The 14,823-nt window shown below is 50.6% G+C and overlaps 1 protein-coding gene across 24 annotated transcripts in view; it reads left to right on the forward strand.

Moving 5' to 3' along the window:
• MSI2 (musashi RNA binding protein 2) overlaps nucleotides 1-14,823 on the forward strand; it is a 202,678-nt gene that overhangs the window by 117,102 nt on the left and 70,753 nt on the right. For all 24 annotated transcript variants that reach the window (XR_005954155.1, XR_005954156.1, XR_005954157.1 and 21 more), the window contains exon 7: nucleotides 5,755-5,803. Coding sequence is in view for 20 of the 24 variants with exons in the window: in XM_041425294.1 (XP_041281228.1) it covers nucleotides 5,755-5,803 (49 nt within the window). In the remaining 4 variants the exon portion in view is untranslated. The remainder of the gene's footprint in view (nucleotides 1-5,754; nucleotides 5,804-14,823) is intronic.

Raw genomic sequence — 14,823 nt, forward strand, 5'->3', positions numbered from 1 at the left:
ACAATCCGTCAGCCCGCGCTCCGGAGGTTGTCACCGCGACACACCAGGGAGGGCTCAGCCAGGGAGCTCACCCTGTGCCCCCAGCACCCCAGGGAACACAGCCCACGTCCTGCCTGCTCCGCAGAGGAGGAGGATCCCTCACCAGGGAGCTGGAGCCAGGGCTGCCTCGGGAGCTGCAGCAGCACTCCCAGCCTGGAGGTCCCTGCAGCGCTGGCCAGGATGGGGTCAGCGTGCCAGGGTGGTGGCAGAGGGACCAGCCACGCTCTGGGTTGGGTCTGGGGTGGTCATCCCTGCTGGGATGCTGCTGAAGGAACTGGGTGGTGGTCAGGGGGGCTTGGGGGAGCCCTTGGGCAGGAGACAGAGCTGTGCTGGGAGGAGGGGAGCGTGTGCGACAGAAAGAGGGGGGATAATTTGTTTCTTTGTTTAATTCTGTTGTAATCAAGCCCAGAGGCCTGGTGTGGGGGAGCCATTTCAAATTGTCTGCCATGCAATAGGCATTTGTCTTAATTTATGTGGGGGGAGGTTGTAAATCTGTAGGAGCGTTGCCGGCGCTTGGATTTCACATGCGCATTTAAAATAACAGCACCTGACAGTTCACTGGCAGCTAAGAGGTTTTTCTGCTTCAGAAAACAAAATATTGGAGGAGTTGTGCGGTGTGGATAAATAATTTGAGGAATTAGACCAGAATATCCAGCACACTTTTCTTGGAAGAGCAGGAGAGGTGATAGACCTGTGAAGTTCACGAGTTGGGGATGGAGGGAGGAGAGGCACAGCCGAATTGTGAGGGCTGAAAGTTGTCCTTCAGTAATTCCTTCCCTCCCCAGACCCAGCTGGAATTGCCACCGTGATCCATTCCAGGTGTAAATCCATTTGTCTGCCCTAATTCTTCTTTACCTTGGAGGGATGGAGAGCATAGTGCCAGATCTGCTTGGGAGTGGAAAACAACCTCCATCCCAGGGGGGCACTTTTGGGGAGCACAGCAACACCTCAACCTGCTCTGGATGTGTTGGAAACTCAGGGTTTGGATCAGGAAAAGCCTTCCTGGGCTGCACGAGGAGGCACAGAGGCTGCTGTGTGTCCCTTCAGTGTAGTTCTGGTGGTTTCATTGTGGAAGTTTTGCTCAGTGAGGAAACTTGACTCAAAAGGAAGAACCAGGACATGGAGGTGGGGAGTGGTGGTGGGAGTTGCTCCTGGACACACAGGCACCCTTCACAGGGAGGTTGGCTTCACAACGAGGGTCCATGGGCACCTCTTGGATCTGTGCCTGTGCTGGCATTGTGCACTTGGAGAGATACAGGATGAGGCTTAAAGTTTTCCAGGAAAAAAGAAATTGTTTGGTCCTTCTGCTTTCAGTGGCAGCGCAGTGCTCCAGTTTCTGCAGCACCATCCTACAGATTCTTCTGGAACCAGCGCTGGTTTTTGCAGGGCACTCAGCCTGTTGGTTACAGTGTGCCAGGTCTGAGCAGCTCCTGCTGCCTCGTGGAAAAGAGGAGTTGAAAATCCCAAAGAGGAAAGTAGGAGGAATGACTGGAGAACGCTGTGTGTTCTTGTGCTGGGCTAGATCACTTGCATTAAATTCAGAGACTTTCTGAGTACAATTAATAGTCATTTTATTTAGGTCACCCTGGTTTTGTTGCTTTAAATGTATGCCTCCATTAAAGTGGAAGGAAATCAAATACATTTATCTCCGTGAAGCCTTTTGTGAACTGGTTGGGCATATTTTAAATAACCCTGGGAACTGTTAGGATTATTAAAGCCTTTGGCTCCTCCAGGTTTTTTTTCTTTCCTCTTATTCTCCCCTATTCCTCCTTCCAGGCAGTGAGTAATGAAGTGGTAGAGCCCTTCCTTTTCTCAGAGCCCCAAGTGGATTGGAAAAAAAAGAAGTTAAATAAACTGAAGCCCATTAGTTAGGCTTTATGTAGGAAACTGGGTCTGCATTGGCTGTATGGATGGGCTGTGCTGGGACAGAGGAGTCTGGGGGCCTGAAGTGTCCATTTGTAACCAGTGTTCGCTGGCAAGTCTTTGTTTTCTTCTTTTTTTTTAGTTACCCTAAGTCCTGAGACTGTTCATTTTGTAACTCTGACTTGGTGCCAGAGTGAGTCTGCCTTAATCAGCTCCTTTGGGCCTCCATATGGATCCATGTGAGGAGGTTGGGGTTGTGGGTTGCTGGGGTGGAGGGGGCTCAGCTCCCCCTCCTCTGCTGGGGCATCCAGGGCTTCGCTGGGGGCTGGGGTCCAGCCAGCAGCGCGTGGTGATGGCCAGGCCTTGCAGGTGGCAATTCCATCTTCCAGTCCCACTTCTAACCCCGGAAAAACCTTCCTCGCCTCTTGTATGCGGAGTGTGAGCCGCATGTTTTGAGCTGAGACCTGGAAAAGTTGCAGTTGAGCTTTTTAAAACGCATGCTGGGGGTGGGGTCCAGCCAGCAGCACGTGGTGATGGCCAAGCCTTGCAGGTGGCAATTCCATCTTCCAGTCCCACTTCTAACCCCGGAAAAACCTTCCTCGCCTCTTGTATGCGGAGTGTGAGCCGCATGTTTTGAGCTGAGACCTGGAAAAGTTGCAGTTGAGCTTTTTAAAACGCTGGTGGAGCCAGGGGCTGGAGGAGGGGGTTAACTCGGGCACTCACAGCCCCTGGATGCACTCGAGTTTCGGCTGTGGCTTGGTTTTTTTTTCCCTTTCCCTGAAATAGGGATCAATTTGCTTACTGCAGGGTTTACTGCCGGTTACCTTGACTGTGTCCCTTATTTCTCCTTGATGAAAACTTGAACAAGCCGCTTGTGTTTGCTTCACAGAGAACCGTGAGAAACGGGCTGTGTGTGTGAGGCACTGTGGTTTGCTCATTCTATTCAGCCCTTTGTATATTCAAATTCTTCTAGTTTGAGTTCTTGCTGTTCTGCCAGATTTCCATACCATTGATGGGTTTTCTGCATTAATAAGTTTCTCTCCCCCCTCCCTCCCATACCCTCGCCACCTTTTTGCAACTGGTGAAAAGTTTTTCTAAGCGCGCTGCCCTCTCCGTATTGATTTTCTTCTCCTGCTTGTCTCACCAGCTCTCAGATGTTTTATTTTGCAAAGCGTTAATAGAATTTTCCTTTTGCCGCTGCACTTTATCTATTCAGGAGGTTTCGAGAAGTCTCATTGTGTCACCGGACTGTGGAGGAAAGAGGCTATTCTTCTGCTACAATGGCTGCCCTAAAAAATAACGCAGGGTGGGGTAAGCACAGAAAGGGCAGAGACGGAGATAAAATGTTCTGACCTTAGGAAAGAGAAAAGATAACCAATTAGACATTGTTGAAAGGGCACCAGCTGGCTCAAAGAACACCCCACTGATAATTTTTTCTTCAAGGCGTACTCGGGCCACGTCTGAACTCAGCTGCAGAGACGCTCCCCCCGTGCAGGTTTCATCTGTGGACTGTCAGGGCTGACCCTTTTCCAGGAGCTGCTGCCCGGCCCTGATCCCAGCAGTTGGTGCTGCTGGAGGGGGGCAGTGCCCACTCTGGGGTGCCTTTGCTCCTCGGGGCCCCAGGAAACCTCCCTCCTGGATTAGCCCTGCAGCCCGTGCTTCTTACTGCTAATAGGGATTTATTTGCATAAAAAAGATCCCTGCCAAGATCATCATTCCAGCTTGGTACACATGGCACAAAGCCCTGTTTGCCCAGAGGATGGGGTTGTGTTGGACAGGTGGGAGAAGGGAAGGGAGCTGCAGAGCCCCTGCAGCTCCTGGAGGAGCCCTGTGAGGCTGCACAGGAGGTTCAGGGCTCTGCTGCTGCCAGCAGTGGCTGAGGCATGGCCATGCTGGAGCATCTCTTCTCTCCCTAACCAGCACAGCAGCCTTTTTGAGGTCCCCAGTAATGTCCTTGCAGGAGGAGGTGTCATTTGGGCAGTCCAGCCTGGAGAGCCTGCACTCAGGCTGGGGGGACAGGGCACCTCTCTGGGCTCCTGGGGCTGTGCTCCTGCACATCCAAGAGCTCTCGAGGCTCTGGGATGGGGTTTGAGGGAGAAAAGTTCAATTTTAAACCTTTTGCAGCAGGGGTTGGGTGGGGACAGAGGGTGACACTGGGAGCTGTGATGCCCCAGGAAGCAGCAGCAGGTGCAATCTGTAATTTTTGGTTCCAGTGAGGCCAAGACCTGTGAGAATCAAAAATAAAGGTTGCTGAGCAAACATAACCCTGGAGCAGAGATAAGCAGGGTGAGGGGCAGCCTGGTCCTTATCTGCCTCCTGGTATTGCTCATCCTGGTGAGTTTTCCCCCTTGGAGGGAAGACAGACAGCAGGACAGACAGCTCTGTGCTTAATGCACTTTGGGTTTTCAGTGCATCAGCATCTTTAGGTCTCAGTCAGGATGGGTATCAGGAGACCTGCATTTCTGCACACTCTCAGGCCATTGCTGGCACTTTCTGCAAACCATTTTGACTAAAAAAAGTTAAGAACAACTTAAGCAGATGCAGGTTTTCAGATGAATTTCAGGCATCACGTAAGGTTTTGCTGCACTATATTTTTTACAATCTCCTGGAAGATATTACAGTCCTTCAGAACCTCAGGGAGGTTCAACTTGTGTTTTCACCACCTTCTCGAACTCTTTTTCCCCAGCCAAGGCTGAAAAATTTTTCACAGACATGGGCTGGATGTCTGTCTGTTGCCTAAGTGGACACTTGGGGGGTCAGATGGACTCTACAGGTGGACCCTTTGAGATGAAGAGAGCATGTAACTGCATTGTAAATCACTTAGCTAAAATAAATGATTTATTGAAAGCCAGAGCACAAGCCCAAGGAAGTACAGAAAAATTACTGGTGGGAAAAAAAATCCAAAAACTTCAAACAAACAAACAAAAAATCCTGAAGCCACACCCCACAAAAGCAGTGGAGTCCTTTGGAGGATAAAACCTTTTCTTTAAAGTTCTTCCTTCCTTCCTGCAACACCTTGTGTAACTCAGTGTTACAGGTTTTCATCATCCCTGAGTTTCCAGCAGGAATTGCAAGGCTGTAATTTCATCTCAGAGCTTGCCCAGGCCATGTCCAGTGGCACATGGGACCCAGCTGCCCCCACTCCTGCAGCCTCAGAACAGCAGCTCAAGGTGTGATGATGCTGGGGAATCAACCCCAGCACAACATCCCAGTGCAGTATTTGCAAAATTTTAGGTGTGGCTGCACAGATTAAATGGAGGTGGAATAAATCATGCAAATCTTAATGAAAGTTGAAAGCAATTTGGTTGCACTTCAGTACTTTCATCAGCCATCTCTCTTCTGAAGTGGAAATGCCGAGCCTGATGCGAATTAAAGTTTCTCCTCCCTGTCCCCTCTTCCCTCCAGCTTTCCAAAAGCCCTTTTGAAAACCTCTGAATACCTTTCTTGGCTGACCAGATTTTACCCTGCTCATACCTCTCTTAACCTAATTCTCAATCAAGACAGTGAACTCTAAATTTGGAGAAGTCATGGGCTTGATTTGCATCCACACTTCCTCCCTTGGCCCTTCCTGGTCTCCCTGCAGAAGGAAGGTGAGGCATGGCCAGGGATTGATGTGAAGTGGAAGAGCTGCTGAGATATTTGGCTGTTTAGGGCCAGCATTTCAGTGGTCACTTTTCTGCTTCAGGATCAGCTGCCAGCCAGGGCAGAGAGGGGAAGGCAGCAGGTTTCCAGAAGGAGAAGCTGCCTGTGGCCAAAAGCAAGGAGCTCTGCCCGTGTCCCCCTCCTGGTGTGCGTGCTGTGTCTGAGCTCCAGCGTGTGTTAAAGCACAACTCTCCCTTCTTTGTCTTGCAGGTAGAGGATGCCATGCTAATGTTTGACAAGACGACCAACAGGCATAGAGGTAAGAGAGTTTGGGAGCTCTGACCTCCCAGTGTGGGGCAGCTTCTGCATGGGGGAGCAAAAGCCAGATTCAGCGAGATGAGCTGATGGCTGAATCTGTGGCACTAAATCCTCTGTCCTGCAGGTAGCAGAGGAGGGGTGGTTGGCATGGAATGCCCCATGCACGTGGATTTTCTTGTTAGGAGTGACTTTCCTGCTCAGTCTCATGGCTGAAGGCAGGGATTGTAGTACCCTGGAAAGTTCAGCAGCAGCAAGCAAAAGATTTGCTGAGGAAGATCAGCTCTTCCAGCCAGGGAGGGTGTGTGAGCAGCCAGTGCCCTTCCTTTTGTACCAGGGACCTCTTCAAAGCTCTTACTTAGGTTGAAAAGTTCAACCTGTGACAACCTCCTTTTATATCCAGTGAATTTTCCAGCTTCCCCATGAAATCACCCTTAAATGGGCCATAAATACTCCTCTCCATTCAGGATCTCAGTTGTTTGTTGCATTTAAAAGCTGCCTGGAGCTCTGGTGCTGGGCACAAGGGCCCTGTGGTCTGGGGGCAGCCGGGGGGCTCTGCTCCCAGCTAGGCATACCCTCAGCAGGTTGGAGGTGGTCTCCAGTTGCTGAAATGTCCCAAATCCAGGGCTGGGTTCCCAGCTGGCTGCCAGCTGTGTTCCTGCCCACCACTCAGTGCTCTCAGCTCCCTGTGCCCAGGCTGGGCAGGAGCTGAAAGCAGAGCAGGGCTGTGGGAGCCCGTGCTGAGCTTCCTGCAGGATGCTTGTCTGGCGTTGCCAAGGTGACCCCGCTCTGTCCCTGGCTCTGTGCTGCTCTAAGCACTTGGTGTCTGTGCTCTGGGAGTGCTGAGCCCTGCTCCAGCAGCCCTGCTTCAGCGTTTCTGGGCTCTTGGGGGAGCCTGCAGCTTTGAGCCTGGGTAATGAGCCCCGCAGGATGCAGTCCTGGTCCAGAAACATCTTTCCAGTGACTTACCAGGAGTAAAGGTCTGCTGAAGATGAGGGCTGCAGGTCTGGGGGGCACCTTAGTTGCCACGAAACCTTTTGTGTTTTCCACAAGGGGTTTTTTCCCTCTATGTGTGTTGAAGATGGGAGGCAACAGGTCATACTTTTTTTATTTCCCCTGGGAATTCTGTGCATTTATTTCATTGGCTAATTTTTTTAATAGCTTGTTTTTCCTACATGCAAGCCATGACATTTTGCTCTTCATTATCACCCCAGGGTAAGCTCTTGCATGAGGTCTAAGTGGGGAGGAACTAAAAGCCCCTGAGGACCAAAAGCAGGCTCCAAATGCCCCTGGGTGGAGGTGATGCTACCCCAAACCCTCCCCTGTGCTCCTGAGTCAGACTGTGCACCCGGGTCTGTCCCTTTGGGGACAGGTTGGGCTGGGGACCCTCTCCTGGCTAAGGAAGGAGTTCTCTGGCACTCAGGAGACCCAGCTCTGCTTGGGCTCCCAGGGAACAGGCTTACCCACTGCTGGATGAAGGGCAGTGCTGCCTGTTAGCTGGGATTAGCCAAAATTCCTGTGAGCAGGGAAGAGGGGCTGCTCAGCTGCCCAAGGACAGAGGGGGTGAGCTCCGGGCCCTTACCCTGCCAAGCGCAGGTGGGAGGAAAAATCAACTACAAAAGGCAGAGTAAGAGTCCTCTTCATCTTCACACTCGAATTTATCCAGCCTTTTGTGGCATTTTTTCCTGCTCTGCACAGGTAGCTAGTGCTAATCAGCCTAATGAACTGGCTCGGGGCTGTGGTGATGAAGAGAGTTCTGCCGCCTCGACCGCCGATAAAATCACCCCAGATTTTACAAATTGTGGCACTCTGATTGTGTTGGAAGCGTGTTTAAAATGCGCCAGTGTGCAGCAACAGTGTTAATGGCAATTCTTAAAGCCACTTGTGGGTTGCAATCTGTATCTTCAAATTAGCCACGGGAAGGAGAAATGGCAGATAAAATATCCGCTGTGGTTTGCTGCCTTAGTCTCTGCCTGGAATAATCACTGTGGGCACGGGAAGGGAAAAGGATTAAAATTCACTCCCTACTGCTAGGAGGTGAGATAAATTTCCTTGCAAGAAAATGGAGAGGGTTTGTTGACATAATTCTGGCATGTGTGTGTTGCTCCTGTGTGTGTGTGTTTGGGGAGTGTAACTCACCTGCACCAGCACTGCTCCGTGGAGATGCAGGGATGGAGCCAGGCAGGGGAAGAGGGGTTTTCAAAATGCTCACCCTGGCTGGAAAACCCACCCAAAATAAAGCTTCATGCCTGGCATGGAGCACTTTGCCTCTGTGGTGGACTTGCTCGTGGAGGTCTTTTGCAAGCTTAATGATTCTATGATTCTATAACCTTAAAAATGCCATCAGGCCAGTCATGCTGTGTCTCTGCCAGGGGTATTTTAATGTCCAGCTATTCCTGGATGTTCTCTAAGGAAAATAAGACTCAGCTCTTGCATTTCCTGCTGATCTGTTGGGCCATATTAAAGGCAGGCTGCAAAATCTGTGTTTAATTGGAGTGGTTATGTTTTGGTGTGTTGTAGGCAAGACAATCCCTAGAATCACTGGGATGTCTCCTTCCAAGGGTTCTTCTGGCTGTGACAGTGGGCACACAAAAAACCAGCACTTGATAAACAAATATCCCTTGGCCAACTTGTTTAGGTGCCTTTTTTTTTTTTTTTTTTTTTGAAAGAAAGTGTTGGTGATCCTCGATTTCTGTACTACTGTATTCCTGCAGTCCTCTGAAAACCACACACAAAAGTTCTCCCAACATTCTGGCAGATCACTTCTGTCACTTTCTTCACTGCTTAAAATTTCATAGAGCTGAAAATTACTGGGTCAATCTTGAAAGGATTCAGTAATTGGAAAGAAAGGAAAAAAAAAAAAAAAAGGGTGGTGTTATTTTGTTACCCTTGCAAAGTGCAGATAAAATCTGGAGTTCAGCATTAGTTATTGATCTTGGGGGGTGGAGGGAGCCTGGCAGGATGATGATGTCCTTCTAACTTCATTATGGAGAGGAGCTCCAGGAAGCATTTCAATGTGCTGGGGTGGGGGCCGTGCCCTTGGGCTCTGGACAGGGTTTGTTGTTTCCAGCAAAGCTGAGCAAAAGCACCCGGCACAGCACGAGGAGGAGGAGGGAGGAAGGCACAGCTAGGTCAGTCGAGGGGTGCACGAGTGGGCTGTCCTGAGCTGATCCCAGCACGAGGTGAGGTGAAGCAGGAGAAGGGGTCCAGAGGTTCCTCCCCTCAGTGGGATGCCCTTGGTCCCAGCCCCAGTGATCCCTGCCCTGCCTTCAGCGGCTCCAGGAGCTGTCCAGGACCTGCATCACAAGAGCCCCATGTCTTGGACTCACAAAAAGCCCACGATTTTGAGTGAGTGAACCCCCCAAGCTGTAATTGCAGGTACTGAGTGTAATACTATATGTTTTTCAAAGCCGTCCAGCCCCCAGAGTTATTTTCACATCAATTAACCCTCTTGCACAGTTAAGGATGGCAGTGGTGAGAGGAGGGAAGTGACAACGTGTGATTTGGACTCCTTTAATCTTAAAACTAAACAAAATCAACACGAGGCAGGCTGTCTGCAGGGTACAGACAGCATGTTAGGGGTTAAACACCCCCAGGGACAGGCTGATTGCAGCTGAGCTCTGCGGTCACCCCCTGCTCCCTGTGCCCAGGAGAGGCTGGCTGGCACCTGCCTGTGTCTGGGGCTGGAGGGTGCCTGAGCATCCCTTTGGCTCCCAGGCCCTGGCAGGGAGGGCACCAGGACACTGCTGGTTCCCTCCTGTGGCATGGTGGTGTGCCCAAGGTGGGGGTTTGTGTGAACCCACAGAACTCGGGGTGAAAGGTTGGTGCCCCCATCCCACCAAAACCACACCCCAGGGCTCAGGGGCTCTCCCAGCCTTACCGTGGGCTCTGCTCTCAGGGAGGAAGGTGAGGGTTGAGCTCCCTGGCTGTGCTGTGTGCATCCAGCAGATTTCAGTGCATGGAACTCCAGGTGGAAGCAGTTGGCATAATGGGTTTGTTTCTTGGGAGAGTCAGGAGTGATGCTGTTAGAGAGATATTGGCTGTGCCTTGGCGAAGGAGGAGGCTTTTCTGAGGAGAAAAATAGCCTTTTGTGTTCTGTCCAGCTGCCAAAACCTCAGTTCTGGAGCTGATCTCTGAAGTTATAATTGACGTTTTTATAGATGAGATATAAATATAATTAAGTCACTGCAATTATTTGTTTATCGCCATCTCCCTCAAGTCAAGCAAGGTCATGTGCATTTAAAAATACATCCCCAGGCAGTTTTGAGAAAAGATTAGTTAAAATATATAGAAATAATTACCTAATTTGGTCATTTGAATGTAGCTTTTTTGGCAGCAGCCTGGCTATAGCACCGAGCATCCTCAGAAGTGCTTGGAGGGAGCCTTCCCTCAGCTCACAGGTTGTGCTCTTTGGGAGGACTGAGGGGGCTGAGGCAGAGCTGCTCCAGCAGGTTTGACCCACAGATTTAGGGAAAGCATCCACAGGCACCACAGTGATGCTTTTTTAAAACATAAAGTGCTTTAAGGGCTTCGGATGAAAAGTGTGACAGAAGCCATAAATGGAGGCAGCGTTATTGTTATTGCTTTCCTGGATGAGACAGGCTGCTGTTCCCCTGTCAGCTGTATCACGGCACAAATGGGGCTCCAGAGAGTGCTCCACACCCTCCCTCCCACTGAAATCCATCCCGGAACCTGGGGCTGCCAACACAGACTTTAACCCTTGCTGACAGAGCTCAGGAGTGTTTATCTTCTCCAGGGGATCAGGGGATCAGCTGCACACAGGGGGTTTGGAGAGATTTTTAAGCAAATATTTGCTTCTAAACTTCACGTGAGGGCTGTGAAGATTCATTAGTTAATATTATTTACCATTTACACACCTATCAGTGAGCACCATCAGTCACACCTGTCTGTTTGGATTGCAGCAGTGACATGTGCCATGTTAATATTTTATATGTGTGTGTTTTTAATATTACATCCCCGCTTATAAATATTCATTTCTTAAACACATTAACGGCTGCAAGGCTGCAGAGCAGCGCTGACATCTCTGCTCCGTGTCACCAGTTCTCCTCTAGCTGGGGGATCCAAAGTGGGAGCTGGGATGGCAGCAGCACGAGGAGAGCTGCTCTGCTTCCAGGGCTGGGGACCACTTCCCAGCATTCCCATTTGGCACCAGTTTGTCCCCCTTAGGCTCTCGTCAGGTGTGGGGACTGTGAGTGTCCCCCTGGGGCAGTGCCGTGCCCGTGGCTCGCCAGCTCTCAGAGTTAATAAACACAAAAAGGAAAAGCTGCCAATTCTTGGATCCGTCTCTCCTGTCTTTTAATTTCCTGGCTGCTGCTGCGTGGGGGGAGCTGACATGAAGTGTAAAATAACCAGAGCCAGGCCGGTGTGAGCCCCACGTCCCGGCTGGAGCAGCAGATCAGCTCCTGGCCAGGCGCTCACGGAACCTCTCCTTCAGGTGGTTACAGCCACCCTGCCCTGGCCTCACGCTGCACAGTGCCACCTGGGGCTGGCAGAAATTGCCCAGCTCTGTACTGCCTGTCAGACCTTACTGCTTAATTTTGTACCCATAAGGAAAATTCCATCCAGAGGAAGAGACGCGCGAGCGGGCGGGGATGTCTGGGGGGCTTCCTCTGAAGGAGGGGACAGGCTTGCAGCAGCACTCAGGACAGTCTGGTCTCTGCAGGGCTCTTCAGGGAATGTAAAGTGAGGGTTGTGCAGATATTTCTGAAGTTTTCTAAATGGTGATCGTAGTTCTGTCACGCTTGCAGGGGGTGAGCTGGTGTTGGAGACGCCACGTTGTGTGCCCAGCTGAGGCTGCCTTGAGGAGTGAGGTCATTTGGTACGAGCTCAGTTTGCCTTCTCACTGTCACTGTCACTGCCAGCTTGAGTGACAGAGAAATTAGCACAAATCCTGGTGATCTCTGAGCAGAAAGAAACCTAAAAGCCACGAATAAGTTCTTGCTTATGAATCTACCCAGCTGATGAAACCCAACTCCTTTTGCTTCCCGAATGCAGGAGCCAAGTGATTAGCAGGGAGCACTCTGAGCCTTGTGGGACTGCTTGGAAATGTTAATTGAGGAAAGGCCAGAAACGGGAGGAGAGCAAAATGCAACATTTCCATAGACGGGCAGTGTGCATACAACAGGCAGAATTAAAATCAGCCTGGTGACCTTGAGGAAAGAGGCAGCTCCTCACAGCGTGCCCAAAAATGTGATGTGGAAGCAGGAGAGACGCTGCCTGTCTCCCTCCCTGGTGTGTTGGCTCCTTCTCCCCGTGGATCACTGGGAGCAGACTGGGCAGGTCCTCTCCAACGTGCACTGGGGGAGCTTTTGTTCTTCACACACCTGTGCTTTCTGTTGCTTGGGTTTGGTAATGAATCTTTTGGGGTTTGTGTAGGGAAGGTGAGGAGGATGCTGCAGAAAGGGGCTGCTTTGTCACCCTGCAGTGAGTCTTCTCTGTGAGCTGTGCCCAGACCCCAGTGCTGCTGAAGCCTTTAATTGCACAAGGTCATTGCCATACATAAAAACCTCCTGGTGATCTGTTTAAACAGATAACACATCCCCTGTCCCCGCAATCTTGAGATTCAGCAGAAACAGAGGTTACACAGATAATGCTGGTAACAAAGCTCCTGCCCCTGAGCCTCTGTCAGAGCAGGCTCCACCACTTGCTCTCCCCATCCTCACATCCCTGGTGTGCTTCTGTGTCTGGACACTGAGGTGTTGGGAGTGTGGGGGGATGCTGATCCAAGCTGTGGGTGCACCTGGGCAGGTGCCTGAACACGTGCTCAGGTGTGTGCTGTTGCTCCCAGGGTTGTTTGTGCAGGGCAAGAGCTCCAAGTGACTCTGCTGCCGAAGGAGGACTTGTCAGGGGGGTGGAAATAGAAGATTTCTTTAATTAGTTTGATTAAATGTCCTGGCATGGAGTGATTTTTGCTTATCCTGTATGTTTTTTGTATATATAAGCTGAAGTAAGAACATCTGGCACTTTTTTCACTGGATCCGATAGAATAAGTTGAAAAACAGCTTCTTTCAGAAAACTGCGTGTCGGCACATTTGGGTTGTGGGTTTTATCTTTTTAATTTATTGAGTGTTTTCTGGAGCAGAAAACTACCTTCAGCCAGAGTAGTAATTCACAGATTGCTCCCCGTTTTAAAACCCCTTCCCAGTTGTGAGAGCTTCCCGGGTTCTCTGCTGTGGGAGATCAGGAGTGACCAGATCCAGCACCATTAACCCCCTCAACCCTGCTGAGTAGTGCAGACCCCTCTGCAGCTGTGCAGGGAATGGAGCCCCATGGCATCCCAGTGAATCCCAGGTCAGGTGTGGCAGTGGGAATGCTGGGCATGGATCCAGGCTGGCTCTGTGGCTCACACTTTGACCACAGAACCATCTCTCCATATTTCCTCTGCCTGGGACCACTGCCAGCCCAAAGTCAGGTGGGGGTTGACAGGCTGGCTTCAGTCATAGCAGTGCCCTGGTGATGAAATCTTCCTCCTTAGCCCTTGCAGGAATCACACCTGAGCACACGTGTGTTCCACACGTGTTCCACAGAGCACTGGAAATTAGGGCAGGATCTGCAGGGAGAAGCCTGGCAGGAGAATTTGTTTCCTTGTGGCACCAAATATTCCCCTGTCAGCTCACAGGGAGCTCAGATGAGCTGAAATCACTTGAAGTCTTGGTGGGGGCTTGGCTTTTGCCATTTCTGTTGCTCTTCTAGCAGCTCTGTTCCTCCTCACCCTAAACCCAAACTGATAAAGAGATAAAACATTTGCTTTTGTGCTGCCTGGATGCAATTGCAGGAAAACAAATCAGATTACAGAAGTGTGGGGTTTGTTTCCCATTCCCCCGCTCCTGGTGGTATCCCACGGGTTTTCCCCTGGCCCTTTGGCCTCGTTCTGCTCCTTCCCTGGCAGGGCAGGGCACAGAGGCTGCTCCAAACCTGCCCCTGTGGTCAGGAGGGACTGGGAGCAGCAGGAGGGTGGTGGGAGCTGGAGATGGGCTGCAAACCTGCCTGGCTGCCCGGGGAAGGAGCAGCTGCACAGGGAGGATGGGAGCAGCTGTGGGTATGAAATTAGTCATTCTATGAAGAAATGGATTTGATAAATAATAAAACAGTGGTATTAACAACAGATGCTTTCCAGGTCAGATGACTTTGATAAAAGCACCCAACAGCCGTGGGTAATGGTATGAAAAATATGTATCTATATTTATAGATCTATTTATATGAAAAGGCATATAAATAAGTGTGTGTGTATATGCTCTCTGTAAATGTACCTGACATTTTATTTCTGGTTTAAAATGACAGTGGAAGTGTTGCTGCTCCCGTTCTTCACAGGCTTTTGAGACTTGTCAAGAAAACCTGAAATTTGATCAATTCTCCAAACCCAGAGCTCCCTCCCCTCCTCTCCACAGCACAGGCTCCATTTGTTTTTATATTCATTCCTTTTCATTTTGATAACTGTTTTGATTTGTAAAATACTATGCCTTATACAATGTTTCCTTTATGATGATGTAGTGTGCTCTTCTTATCTTTCACCTTAAATCTTTGATAAGAGCATTTTAAAAATGAAATTGCTACCTGGCACCATTACACACTCCTGGCTGCCTGCCAGCAAAGAGGGAGCTGCTGGAGGAGAGCAGAGAGGAGAGCAGAGAGGCTCTGGAGAGGCTTCCCAAGGAGGGAAGGATGGAGGAGGCTGAGGAAGGGGAGGAAGCACGGCAGGACTGACCCTGCCCAGCCCAGCTTTGCAGGGTGGAGGTGCCAGGGTCAGTGCCAGCCCTGTTCTGCCATGCCAGCAGCCTCTGGCATTCCCCTCTGGTCCCCTCTGAGTTCTGCACTGCTCCAGGGACAGGCAGCCTTGGAGGGGTCACTTCATCTTCCCCTCCATCTGTCACGCTGAACTTTGGCAACGTGATGTTGTGGTGGGGTAGCCCAGCACTGCTGGAGTTTCCAGCACGTCCAAGTAATTGAAATGTTTTTGGGTAACTGCTGGTGGTGCCGTGGAATGTGATTTATCAGGGGAGGCAT

Source organism: Onychostruthus taczanowskii, unplaced genomic scaffold (assembly GCF_017590055.1).
Source record: "Onychostruthus taczanowskii isolate IOZ18803 unplaced genomic scaffold, ASM1759005v1 scaffold89, whole genome shotgun sequence".
Taxonomy (NCBI): domain Eukaryota; kingdom Metazoa; phylum Chordata; class Aves; order Passeriformes; family Passeridae; genus Onychostruthus; species Onychostruthus taczanowskii.